General features: G+C 34.1%; 2 protein-coding genes across 40 annotated transcripts in view; one reads left to right on the top strand and one right to left on the bottom strand.

Annotated features, from left to right (window-relative positions):
* Positions 1-13,903, top strand: part of LOC100118566 (coiled-coil domain-containing protein AGAP005037) — a 1,551,999-nt gene that overhangs the window by 491,642 nt on the left and 1,046,454 nt on the right. The gene's annotated exons all lie outside the window — the stretch shown is intronic.
* The window catches only part of b6 (ENSANGP00000029450-like protein), a 123,425-nt gene that overhangs the window by 37,115 nt on the left and 72,407 nt on the right, over positions 1-13,903 (bottom strand). For all 3 annotated transcript variants that reach the window (XM_031920731.1, NM_001170904.1, XM_031920729.1), the window contains 2 exon segments: positions 9,257-9,474; positions 8,731-9,168 (listed from right to left, as the gene is read on the bottom strand). In XM_031920731.1, the coding sequence (XP_031776591.1) occupies positions 8,731-9,168; positions 9,257-9,474 (656 nt within the window).

Raw genomic sequence — 13,903 nt, 5'->3', positions numbered from 1 at the left:
TCTTCAAGGAAGGATCAGAAAAAGAGTTGATTAATAAAAACTTGAACACAACTTTCACTGCATGGTTTGAACTAAATGAAACGATCAGCAAGCTAGACAGTACTTGTATGTACAATACTACTATATTTTTACGTTTTTAATAAAAAAAAACAAAGAAATAAACACCAAGAAAAAGAGTTTGGAAGCCAACTATAAGTAGAATGTACTTTGTAAATCCGAAGGATCGTAAAAGATTTTTTTAAGATTATTATTATTACGTGTAAAAGGGGCTGAATCTTATAAAGAATTTAAAACATTGGAAAATGTTACATACGCAGCATTTTAGAAAGTTATTGTAGCTAGAAAATCAATAACCACCGATAAATAATGGGACGAATTCTTGGAATAAGCAATCAAGGTTAAATTTCCTAAAGCTCTGTGTAACCTGTTTGGTAACATATGCGTATTACATCACCAAGAAAATGTTAAAGAATTACTTGAAAAATATGAAGCATATTTTAACAGACCATTGTTAACTAAAGAAATACGTGAAAATATCTTACTGAAACATATACATTCTATTTGAACAAGTCACGGGTATACACTGACTGATTTCAATTCACCTTTTAGTGAGGATGTTAAGGAAATCAATTATGAAGAATTGTATGTAACAAATGTAATTGAACATGATTTATTATACAATACAAGTTCTTTAAGGAATGAACAACGTAAAATTTTCGATGCGGTAATGAAAAGTGTAATTAATAATGCTAATGATGTGAAGTGTTTTTTAATTGATGGACCTGAAAGTAGTGAAAAAGGTCCTTACTAAATACAATTATCACTTATTTGAATAAAGAAAAAATAAGTGTTCCACCTGTAGCATGAACTGGTATAGCAGCAAGTTCATTAATGAATAAAAGAACTTCACATGCAATTTTTCAATTGTCATCAAATAGAAATGAAGATTCGACGTGCAACATTACTCCCAATTCAATATATAGAAAGAATCTGGAAAATAATTTGTGATGAAATAACAATGACATTAAAACATGCTTTTCAGGCAGTTGACAAATTATTTTTCCCAACACGCGCATGAAATGGGCTTTTTTTCATGCCTAAAAGTAGTGTAGAAAATCGTCCATTCCAAGCGTGTAAGAAAAAGTTTAAGCTCAAGCGGGGAGAACATATTATTCTCCCTGCTTGATGAGTAGTGGGAAAAAATGTTTGTTCTCCCCTCTGTGAATACCCGTTTTTCAAATAACTCAAATTTTCTCAAATTTTTAAATTTTTTCAAATCTCAAATTTTTACAATTTCTTAAATTTTTAAATTTTTTAAAATTTCTTAAATTTTTTCAAATTTTTACGCACGACTTAAAATGCACGATCTCCTACCCAACTTTCACGCATAAAAAAGTCCCTTTCATGGAAAAGTCCCTTCCTTTCCCTTGTTTGAAAAAACGCGGTGTGTAACCCGAGAATAAAAGCTATGTCAGATTCGGGTAAGGTGTTTTTAGCACTCGTCTACGTCTCGCGCTGAACATCTCACCCACGCTCAACATAGCTTACATTCTTCCCTTGTTGCACAATGTACTATAAAGGCTTATATAATAATAAAATTGAATTTGTTGGCACTGTAATGATTGTATCAAGTGACTTCCGACAAACACTACCTGTTGTCAAACAAAGGAATCGAATAAAAATTATTGAAAATTGTGTGAAAAATAGTCATTTGTGGAGATAATTCCAAATAATGACTTTAAAAGATAAAATGAGAGTTAGTAAGTGTGACAAAGAGTTTAAACAATGGCTATTAAAAATTGGACATGGAAAATTTTTAACAAATTTGAAATGGACAATGATATAACTTTACTTCCAACAGAATTTTTATCAAAACAAATGACGTACTAAAAATCAATAATAACATTTTAAATAGGATGCAAGGCGGTGTAAAAGAGTATCTAAGTGTAGATTTATGCAAAGATGATCATAAAGAGATGTTACCAATATAATTTTTAAATTTACTTACGCCAAATGGCTTACCGCCTCAAAAGGTACATTCAAAAGTAGGTGCTGTAATTACTTTGCTGAGAAATTTAGATTTGAATGATGGGCTTTGTAATTTTACTCGATTAATAGCAAGAAAAATGATGCAATTTAGTATACAGGCAGACAAAATATGCGGTAAACAATTTGGTAAACTTGTTATAATACCACGGATTGATTCGACTTCAACAAATCACACGGGCAAACATTTAACAAAGTTGGTGTCCATTTACCAAAACCAGTTTTCAGTCATGGTCAATTATATGTAGCATTATTCAGGGTAACGTAAAAAAAAACAATTCTTCTTTAAAAAATTCAAGTTTCAAGGATAAAAGTAAAAATAATGATGATTTAAATAAGATATATACGAGAAATATTGTATATCATGAAATATTAAATTAATAATACATTTATAAAATATGTTAGTTATTGATTAAAGATGTGAATGGATTCACAGCACACAGATACTTTAAGTATACTTTAATATAATAGTAGAAGTAAATATATGTATAAATTAATAATAAACAAATAAATTAACTCCTATTTTAGACATATATGGGCAACATTAAATAGTGCGCTTTGAATTATAAATAATAATAAAAAAATAAAATATATAAGTTGTTGAGAAAAGATGTGAATGGCTTTACGGCACACAGGAAAGTTCAAATAATCTAAAATAGTTAAGGCCCAAAAATTTTAAAGCCCCAAAATATTAAGGTTAAAAAATTTAAGACTCAAAAATGTTAAGATCCAAAAATTTTGAGACCCAAAAATTATATGGCCCAAATATTTTAAAGCCCAAAATTATATTTGCCTCATAGATGATGTCCAGGTATCAGGTTAACTCCTAGATTTTACGTTATTGAGAAAAGATGTAAATAGCTTCACGGCACACAGGTACATTAAGCACTTCAATATAATAGTAGAAGTAGATATTCTATCTCGTAGAATATTAGTAGGTCATAAAATAATTAATGCCTGCGAATAACATTTGTTGGGTTGTTAGAATATCATGAGATGATTGTGAGTTAATGATATACTAAAAATATACTAAAAAGACAACGATTGCTTGCTAGAAATAAATCGAAAAAAAATAATTGTTAAATCTAAATGGCTGAAATGGACGTTAGTACTTTAATAAAACTGTTCGTGATATACATTATCGTACAAATTTGTTCCATATTTTGTCTGCGACACGGATGAAAATCCGGTATTCAGCAGGACTTATAAAAGCTAGTCAAATTTACTTGATTCATTACAAGTGAATAACTGAGTTTTTCGAAACATTATATCGGACAGAAAGCTTAGAGTTTATACGTAGTCAAGTAATATACTACAACGCAGTATGTCTGCTATAGTGAGACGTAGTTGCGAATGATTACCTCATGTGCGTCAAGGTTATACGCACAAGGTGGTTACAAATGATATTGTTAGTTATGAAAACACATCAACGGAGTGCGTCCTAGGACAACCGACTGTGGATGACGTAGCCACCTTAGCCGGACGGCTCGTAGCGGTTTTTTAGGTTTCTTCGGAGGCATGTTAATTATTGGTGTTTGTGCTGAGTCTTCACCAAGGCGAGAACTCCCTGGATCAGTTCAACAAGGAAGATCCCCGGGTGCCCGTAGATTAGTAAAATAATTATGTTAAAACGCTGAATACTTATTTTCCTGGTGTGGGAACCGTATTCGCTCGATTTGAGCTAAATGACGCGTGGATTCTTTCGGCTCTCACTAAACACGTGACGAAAATCGTCTACTTGGTGTACGGTGAGATGTGTGTTGAAGAAAGATTGGAGAGTAACTGGTGATTGCTGCGTTAGGTGCGAACATACCGAGAGAAAGATGCGCTCGACAAGATAAACTCAGTAACGCGTTTGCATATACGCAACGCTATTACTGAGTTTAATTGCGCGCAGACGCACCCGATAAACCCGAGTGGTAGGAGTCCCTATGAGATAGAAAGAGAGCGCGCGCCCAAAAGCGAGAAAGTAGGCGTGGCTACTCTACCAAATGCTTGCTGCTGCCTCAACTCGTTGCTCACACCCGTACGTATAAAAATTAAAAATAGAGGTGTCGGGCCCTGAGGCGTAGAGCATACACGTGTGAAGCTGCTTTGGCTTCCCTGCCCAACTCAGTGCTCTGGTATGGACGTTGCCAGTCAAAAGTCAGTTTTGACATTTTTTAACTCTTTTTTTTATAGCGAGTTTTTAGTTTTGAGGGATATGTTAAAAAAATTGATTTAAGTGAATTGTTCGATATGTACCTTTTAGAGAATAAAATTACCTATCTTTTTACTGCAGAAAATTTATATTATCGTTTGTCATTCTTTTATTATTCACCATAAAGCGCAATTTGTTGAAATCCTTTTCACTCAAAAACTAAATGTCAAACCTTTCTAAAAATTAACATGATTATTGAAGATTATTAAAACCATACACCACTATAATTTTAAATCATTGCATGGGGCAGTTCCTTAGAAAAACATTAAAAACTGAATAAAGTCGTTTTTCTGCGTGATACGATAACTAGAGTAAAAATGTAATAATCAAGTCCAAATTTTGGTTTTAGCTAGTATTATTCAAAACAACGGGCCCTTTTTTAGGCTGTTTAAACAACCCTGTATACTCTGTTTAACTGAAAACTGCATCATTACTTTCTCAGCTTTTATAAAATGAATCATTTTTCTGTTTTCTTTTTATTAATTCACGAAAAACAAGATTTTTCTAACTCAGGCATGAAATTGACCCTTTTTCATGCCACAAAGTAGCGCAGAAAATCGTGAATTTCAAGCGTGGTTAGAAAAGTTCAAGTTGGAGCGGGAAGAAAAAAATTGCCAAGCAGGGAGAAAATTAATTTCTCCCCGCTTTTTATTTTCCGCCGCTGAATCGACTGAGCTGATTGAGAATCGAGATGTACAGAGGCGCAAATATTTAAACTCGAGAAAATTTAAAATATAAAAATTTGTTACTTCATTGTGCACTACTCATGCCCTCGTTAAGAAAAAAACCGTTGTGGGACATGGAAAGAAAAGCTATTGTAAAAAGCTATTGACTCGGGTGAGGTTTTTAGCACGAGTTGGTGTCAAGGGCGCTGAAGGCTCGCCTGAAATCGCTTATTTTTCCCTCTTCGCACAATGTACTATTCTGTCTTGCATGTGCGTTTTTTTCACGGCAATATTTCCCTTAAGAAACATTAATTAATTATTGCTCGGCGGGCGAAAAAGAAAAGATAATACAAATTTTAAGTGATTTTAAGTGATTTCATTAATTTAATCCTAAGAAATAGATAGACTATTAAAATAATACGCTGCTTCATGTTACACGATAACTGAACATTTTTCATACTTAATCGCTTGTGTACAGCACGCGTTAAATAATTTTCTCCATCAACCAGAAAAGTACAAAAACTGTATGTAATTATATATGAAGTGAAAACAATTTTGATATTAAAGCGATACATAATCTTGAAGGAAGCTACGTGCTAAAGAATTGTCAGCGGTTTTTTATATTAAAACATTGAAGATATTGCCAACTTCGTATATATACATTGTATAAACTATTTTAATTTACACACACACACACACACACACACACAAGTCATAACTTTGCTACACGGGTCCCAAGCCCGGAGCCTTGTTGTGCAAGCGGTGAGGCAGGAGGAGGGGGAGGAGTATCAACCTCGTTAAAATAACCAAGGGGCATCTGGCTCGGATGCTAGCACCTTGTAAAAGGGCTCCTTCTTAGGATACAGGATGAAAGAATAAACCCCGAAAAGAAACAACATGATGAGTGAGTTAAAAACAACATTTCCTCAAGCGGGTAAGGCCACAGAGCCAAATACCGCCGATGGTTCCGATCGGCTGAAAGCCCCGGTGGCCAGCGCAGGCTCCATGGATTTGAGGGCGGGCCAAACTCACAAGGTTGTGGAAAAGAGCCAAAGAGAAGACCTAAAGATTTTGAAGGGTATAATCACCAGAACAATCGAGTACGCAGTGGGCAGGAGTAATGTGTATGCTCTGATAAAGACGGGCCTCGCGAACGTGTTGAAAGAGCTAGGAAAGATAGAAGAAAAAAGTACGTCCTTCTCAAAGGTGCCGGAGTTTGCCAGTACTAGGAGCATAGACAGCACCTCGTAAATGACACAAATAGTAGACTGCTATACCAGATTGTGTAAATTTCTTTCGAAAGATATATTAACATCTTTAAGTATCCAAGAGCACTGACAAGTAATTTCTGGCGTCATAATTCAAGGTCATTTATCAACACCAACTAAGATTGTCAGAAAGTGAGAATACAGATCCACGGTAATATGCAGAGTCCAGACAGCTGTCGTTTCTGAGTAATTTCATCAGCCAGAAACACTATACAGTGTAATCAGATAAGGTATTTCCAGCTCTAGCGTTGCATAAACGTTACTTAAGTATTCAGGTAGGCTTACCATTACTATCAGAAAGAGTTGATCAAGCTTCAGAATCGCCTTGAAATGTTTGAAGCAGCTAACTATGCTGGCCGAAACTGATCAGAAAGTGTGAATGGTACATAAAAAACTGTACATTAATTTAACTCTAGAAAAAATTACATAATCATTTAATACACTGCGCATAACATGATAAACATCTTGTAAAAATAATAAATATAAGAATGTATCAACACCTGCTGTGGATCTTTTGCAATGATTAATCACTACCTTTGGCTTTTAGACTAATACTGCATTGCGTTAATGTTCTGCACTACATACTAACTTACAATACTACTAAAAAGAAATCAAACTGGACAAGATAGAACAGTAAGTAAACACTAGGAGCTCGTTACAGAACGTTGAGACACATATGGTATGCGGCTGCGTGAACGTGTCCCAAGCTAGTCACCAAATTGATACGCATAAAACATGTCGGACTCGTTCTGTCAGAATCAAGGGACTGCTGTTCAGCTTTGTTTAGAAGAAGATAATACTTTTTTTATTTAAATCTTGTAAATCCAGGAGATATATTTAGTTACTGTTCTAGTAGCAATCTATTTTTGTGCAAATTATGACTTAAGAAACATGATGCCCTACCAAAAAAACTCACGTTAGTACTAATGTGAGAGCTCACGTGAGTAATCAAGTGAGTGTATCGATTAATTACTTACGTGACTACTCGCGCAAGTACTATAATTTTGTGGCTACTCACGCGAGTTTTTCCAGCAGAGTAGAATTTCTATTTCATATAATTTATAGCACAGTGTGACCTAAGCCTGCACTTAAGTCACGTCTATCCATGACCTGAGTAGTCCTTTTTCCCAGCTCAATCGGTCTTCTGGAGGCAATTTGTGCGTAAGAAAGAAGAGAAAAACCGCAAGGTTTTTCTTTATTCATCCTCCAACGATTCGATGGACAATTCCACCCTCATCAGGAAACTATTTATTTCATATTTATATATACATGAGATCTCGGTTACAATTTGAAACAATAGCGATTAATTAAGAGCACACTTATAGAAATAGTAGTCGATCGCCGGTATTTACATTCGGATATTGCGAGATATGTCTCATCCCCTCCAGACGGCGGGGGGAGAGGAGATAGAGGTGTTGCTTTCTCAGCTGTTAGGTTTTGAATTTGTTTGCTTGTCGATTTCCACGCAACTTTTATAATCTGCAGGGGAATCGAGCGGATTGTTGACGATTTCTAATCGCTTTTGTTTTGTTTGCGTTTTAATCAAATTATCAAAATGGAATATGTGATTATGGTGTGTTTGGTGTTCGGAGGAAGGATAAAGAAAAACCTTGGTTTTTTCTCTCCTTTCTTACGCACAAATTGCCTCGGAAAGCCCGATAGAGCCAACATCACTCTATTTTTAAATATCCACTGAGGGATCGAGTCAACGTAGGAGAATTACTACTCTCTCTACAAATAACTGTTCTTATATATTTTGCATGAATAAATTATATAATATCAAAAACTTTTAACACCAATGTCAAGCCGACACAATTTCCTTTCAATTAAAAAAAAATTAAACCTTTAACAATCAGTTTTTATAATAAAAATTAATTTTGAAGAGTGGCATGAAAACACGGTATCGTTGGTAATCATTTGACACAATTGAGCCAGTACATGGACGCGGCCCTAGCCCTAGTAATTGGACATTAAAATTAAACGTGTTCAACTACCGCTTTATAGAAATCGCGTTCTCGGTAAAGTTGGATAATACTGAAAAAATTTGCTCTTATGGGACTCGATAGCAGTCTTTCAAATAATCCTTGAGAATTGATTTTTGTTATAATGTTATCAAAATCATAAGCATATTATTATTAGTAACGATATTTACAATGCTAATTCACTTTATTTTTTTATATAATGCTTCTCATTTTATCGCAATAACAATTGTCTGAGTGTTCAAGTATAGGTTAAATTTTCGAGTAATGGGCATTTTACCTTATGTATGATTTTAAGACTACTTTTGTTGGAAAATTAAAAAAAAATTACATAAAATTAAAGAGCTACAAATCATCTAAATCATGCAAAAAATCACTTGAAACCCTAACTGTTTTTTACTTACTTAGCAAATTCAAATTATTTTGAAGAACATTAATATTTTGCTCTTGATTTCACAAAGAACTACTCATATGGGTGTGTGTGTGTCTGTGTGTTCATATGTATGTGTGTGCCTACATATGTAATGAATATGGATCAAAACAGTAAATACTATTAGAAAAATAAAAAATACCTTTTTGATACTTTTATTAAGAGTACTTCTTTTAGTTATTTTCTTAAGCTCTACAAGTTTGTCCATTTGATTAATGTCCTCATTAACTCTTCCATTCAACTGGCTTTCTGGCTGCGGATATGTAACTATTTGTTCACTAAATAGTACAGGTTTAGTGGCAAAGGTGTGTCGATATTGCCTGTTAACAAAACTATATTCACTGACGGGCACATCACTCCTGCTCGGAATATTGCTGCCACCAATATCTATTAAAGTTTTAACAAAATTATAAGATAACTTTGGCTGGGATGAAGTAAGACTATGTTCGGTAGTCGCTAAAGCAGGTTGAATTGCAAGCGGTAATGGCTGAGGCACTTTCGCAGCTGAAGGCGTATTTGGGTGACGCAAAGTTACACCGTTCTGTATTATCTGAATATGCGCTCCTGGATTAAGCTTAACCTGTATTATGCGGAATTATAACAAAAACAAGATGAAACACTACAAATTAAATTTTTTTCTTAATCTATAATCAAACTTTATCTTTTACCTGATGATTGATTTGGCCACCAGTAATATAAGGGTTTATTGGAAGGGGTGGTCCAGTGACCGGTACTTGCGTTTTTGTAGAAGATAACAAATGGTTGTCAGAGTTATGCTCAAAATGATGAGCATGGTGATGCTTGTGGTCCCGATGAGCTTTACCAGCCGTGAGAGCAACGTGATATAGTTGTAACATAGTTAATTCGCCTAGCATACCAATAGTCACTGTAAACCAATTATAAAATCTTAACTGGCTTATGTATAATATTAATGTATTATGCTTGGATTTTAAATGTAGGAGACACATCACCGATTTCTATAAGTTTACTATAATATAGAAATAGCTTATTTTTAAATTTTATTTTCAATTTCTCTGAATAGTATTATTTTATCTTGGCCTTCACAAACTTCTTATTTTACGCTTTCAGTGCCTTACATTTATTAGAACCTCGATACATTTTAATTAATCTTATGCTCCAAAAATAAAAAATTTAAATAGGTATATTCTGAATTGTACTAGGAATTGTACAAAATGACAATGCACGGTTTAAACTGTCAGAAAACAAATTAATAAATATTTAAATTTATTCCCAATTACTTGTCATAAATGAAGCCGACTTGAAAGATATATGATTAAATGTCAATAAAATCGTATCAAATTTCAAAGTTCTAAAATTGAAATTCAACGGATGTTTAGATCACACAAGCAATAAACAAAATCATATAAAAGTAACCATACATCCGGAACGTTGACTCTAAAAAGCATACTAGCTGACAGCTTTAAAACGAGACCATAAATGATAGCAAGCAATAAATAATAATAACAATAAATAATTGATTTGTTTTCTGTGGAAAAACGATTTTGGGCTGTGAATTCGAGTTATAAGCATTTTCATGATTTCATGTCGATAATAAAAAGTTGTATTTCTCAAAGATCTGCAACTTCTTCATTCAACTTTTTTGTTAAAATGCTTAGCATTCGAGTTAGAGCCAAAAACGGTTTTTGGCGATTTTCGGAAGTGACCACATTTTGCGTATATGTGCGGGATCAGGCTGAAAATAGAACCACAAAGTCCTAGTGGTGAGGAGAAGATCGGACTGGACGTTTGAATACAAATTTTTAGACCGATCGTCTCTCAGAGATAGTCGTGTAACACTAAAATTTTTATTAAAAAATACACGTAAAACTTGAACAAATTGTGCCTGCATTTGAAAACGATGTAGAGGATCGGGATGAAAAAAAATAGTTTTTTAATTTGTGCAAGAGGAGACTCCTAAAATTTCACCCCGATCAGTCGAAAATTGGGTGAGATATCGCATCTCACACATTTTTCGCTTACAAAACTGGAAGACACTCGCGTACCGTGTTTGTGCCTAAAAAATGTAGTACTCCATAGATACTTCAATGTATGTGTTGACAAATCTAATGATTATATTTTCATGACATTTTTGAGTATAGCTGTAATGATATACAATTGAAAGTTACTCAATTATTGAAATATACTATTCGAGCCGAATTATTATAACTGGAAACAGAATCAGAAACAAAGTTTTTAAGTACCTAAAATTACTTCAAGTGGACATAACACTTTTAAACTTAATAGAAATCGATTTTTTTTTTTGTTAAATGAAAACGGCCTCAAAGGATTTGGCAATTATTAATTTATGTTATATTTTCAACTATAATTATAAATGTTAATGTTGATTTTCTCTAAATGTGGTTTATACTGATTTTAGCTAACTGTCCGTAGGATTCCAAGTAAACGAGTGGTTCTTTTAAGCTGGCATTTTAGGACGATACTTTGTATACCTGTAGTTTATTTGGTATTTATTTATTTTATTTATTTATTCATCAGAAAGAAAATACAGAATATTTACACATTCCGCATTCCTACAAAGATAAACAAAGTTATCTGACCGCAGGCCAAGCACTATAATCATAATAAAATAAAATAACAATAAAAGAAACTTAAAACTAAATCTTATCCAATAATATGCATAATTAGTAGCCTCCTTACTACTACTTTTTGTTAATTTTTTCACATCATATGCATATAAATTATCTCATATTTAACATTTTAACCAGAACATACATCTTTCAGTTTTGAACAATTGGATTTTATCCATTCTTTAATTATTTTTTGTGGACTTGATTTACTTATTTTTAACACTTTTAAAATGCTCGGCAGTGCATTAAAAGTTGAGATCACTTTAATATAACAATTCTTATTACTAATTCTCTTTTTATTTATCGGTACTATAATACTTTTATTTCTAGGAATACTAGTTGAGTTGAGGTATAGGGTTTTGAGATCATTATAGTATAGCTTTAAAACTTCCAGGGTAAACAATTGTTTGAGATTCAGGGGGATCATTTTGCTTGACAAAATTATTTTGTATATAACTTTTAGAATTTTTTTCTGAATTTTTTGTATTAAATCTCTATTGTTCTTATACGCTCCACCACAGGCTATGATACCATAGCTTATTATACTATGGGAAAAAGTATAATATATTAAGATCAAAGTCTCAGTTGACATTGATTTCGCAATTTTGTAGAAGATATACAATAAATAGTCAACCCTACTAAAAATATACATATGGTAAAACACATATCTAATCACATGTCTAATCTCATGTTTTATTACGTGTTTTATTACATGTATAAACATATATTCAATGAAATATCAAATTGCAAATATAATCATATGATTATTTCAAACCGATTTGATATATAGTTTAACACGTGATTATGCATATGATAAAATACGAAAAAAAACATGTGATAAAACACGTAAAATAAACATGTAATAAAACACGTGAATATGCAAAATTTTGCATGTAAAAATTTTACAATATTACACGTGAAAAAACATGTGTCAAAATACGCGATTTTGCAAAATAACATGAATCCAAATATTAATAATATTTATTTTCTATTTTTTCATCATTAAAAATTATACCTGTCTTAATAATTATTGTAATGAATATTGGATTGTTATAAAATCTAATTGTGATAGTATAATAATAAAATAACGATTTTGTTCTATCAAGGGGCGCGAGAGCGCCACGATGGCAAGTATAAAGTACGAAGTACATACGAAGCCTTCGGGAAGCACCGCGCCCTATATTCTTTGAAATCGTGGTTTCTAACCTTACTTTATTTTTCTAACACTATTTTTTAAATGTTACAGTAGCATTTCATGTGATTGTTGGCATTAGTTTGAAAGATATCCAACTTATTTTTCAAGTCAAAAAAGAATTTTCATAAATCATCATATCATTAATGTATTAAAATAGATTGAAATTTGGCCTCTATTTTTTCAATTCAATATCGCACTTTTCATTTCCATAAAACGACTTCCGGTTGACAGTGTAATAGGTGTAATAGGTGTGTTAGAATATACACGATTCCCCGCAACACCGACATCAGCCCGCTCGCGCCGCAGCGCCTCTCCAAGGCGCTCGCCGCCTAGACCACGTGATACGCCGCCGAGCTGGCGGCGCTCTCCGCTCGCCGACTTTCTCTCTCTGAGACCACCGCACACGACGCAAGCCTTCAGCACACGTCTTGCTCCCCTTACCCTGTATTCTTAAGTTTACGTTTAAATAAAGTCACGCTACGTTTTTCTTTTCTTCTTAAACTCGTGTTCTATTTATTTCACGGTACCTTATCGTGTCTAGATTGTATAATACCGACAGGTTATGTGCCCAGCACGCCTCCACTGCGCGAATTAGTTTAGTGATAGTGACACGAGAAAAAGAAGAAAAGCCAAAGGAAGCCAAGACGAGTCGACTCCTGAACGACGCCACGAACACGACCTAAGCTGAGAGACAAAGGACGACCGCAAGCAGTCACTCGGTCAGCAAACGACCTCCCGGTCAACGCTGAAAGACATCAAAGTCAAACGTCACGATGGCTGGAAAGTCATGCAAATGGGAAAATCCGCAAATTTCACGTAAGTACGAACAAAATGCAAACGTGTAAAGTGATAATTAAAAATGTGCTAGTGGAATTTTTGAATTAAGATCGGCGATACGCGTGTGTATAAGAAAAGTGAAGTGAAAATAAAATCGCGAGATAAAATGACTATGAAAAGCCGCGTGAAGTAATTCCGGAGATCACGAAAATCGCGGAAAAGAAAAAGGCGCGAATCAGTGTTGCATAAGCTTGGCTTGTCAGAACTCGAAAATCCGAATGCGTTGAGACAAGAGGAAACCGATCATCACAAAACGCATTTCCGAGAAGTTCAAACGAACGAAAACACGCGGTAAAATTCCCGGTACGAAGCAACAGGCGAGAAAAAGGGGGGTTGCTAGGCAACCGAGCCAACATGGCCGCTTCACTTCTCTCTCGCACAGCATGCATATATACATGCACGTAAGGCTCATGCTGAGTCGATACACACCATAAAGCGAACGCTGCTATAAAGGCTGTGCGCAGCCGCACAAAGTCACGTGACCGCTCACTTATTGCGCGGCAATTTTTGAATTTCTCAACGCATACCTATGCATCTAGTGTAAGTCTGCCTGCATGCTGTACTGTCTACAGACACCGTGTGAGTGGGGCTGCTGATACATGGGTGCACTCAGCAACTATTTAATTTATTGAATTAATCAAATAAGTAGCAGCTCATCTATAAAAGAATTTGAC

The sequence above is a fragment of the Nasonia vitripennis genome (assembly GCF_009193385.2).
Source record: "Nasonia vitripennis strain AsymCx chromosome 1 unlocalized genomic scaffold, Nvit_psr_1.1 chr1_random0005, whole genome shotgun sequence".
NCBI lineage: Eukaryota > Metazoa > Arthropoda > Insecta > Hymenoptera > Pteromalidae > Nasonia > Nasonia vitripennis.
Note: the sequence above shows the minus strand (reverse complement) of the source record. Positions and strands in the feature narration are given on the sequence as shown.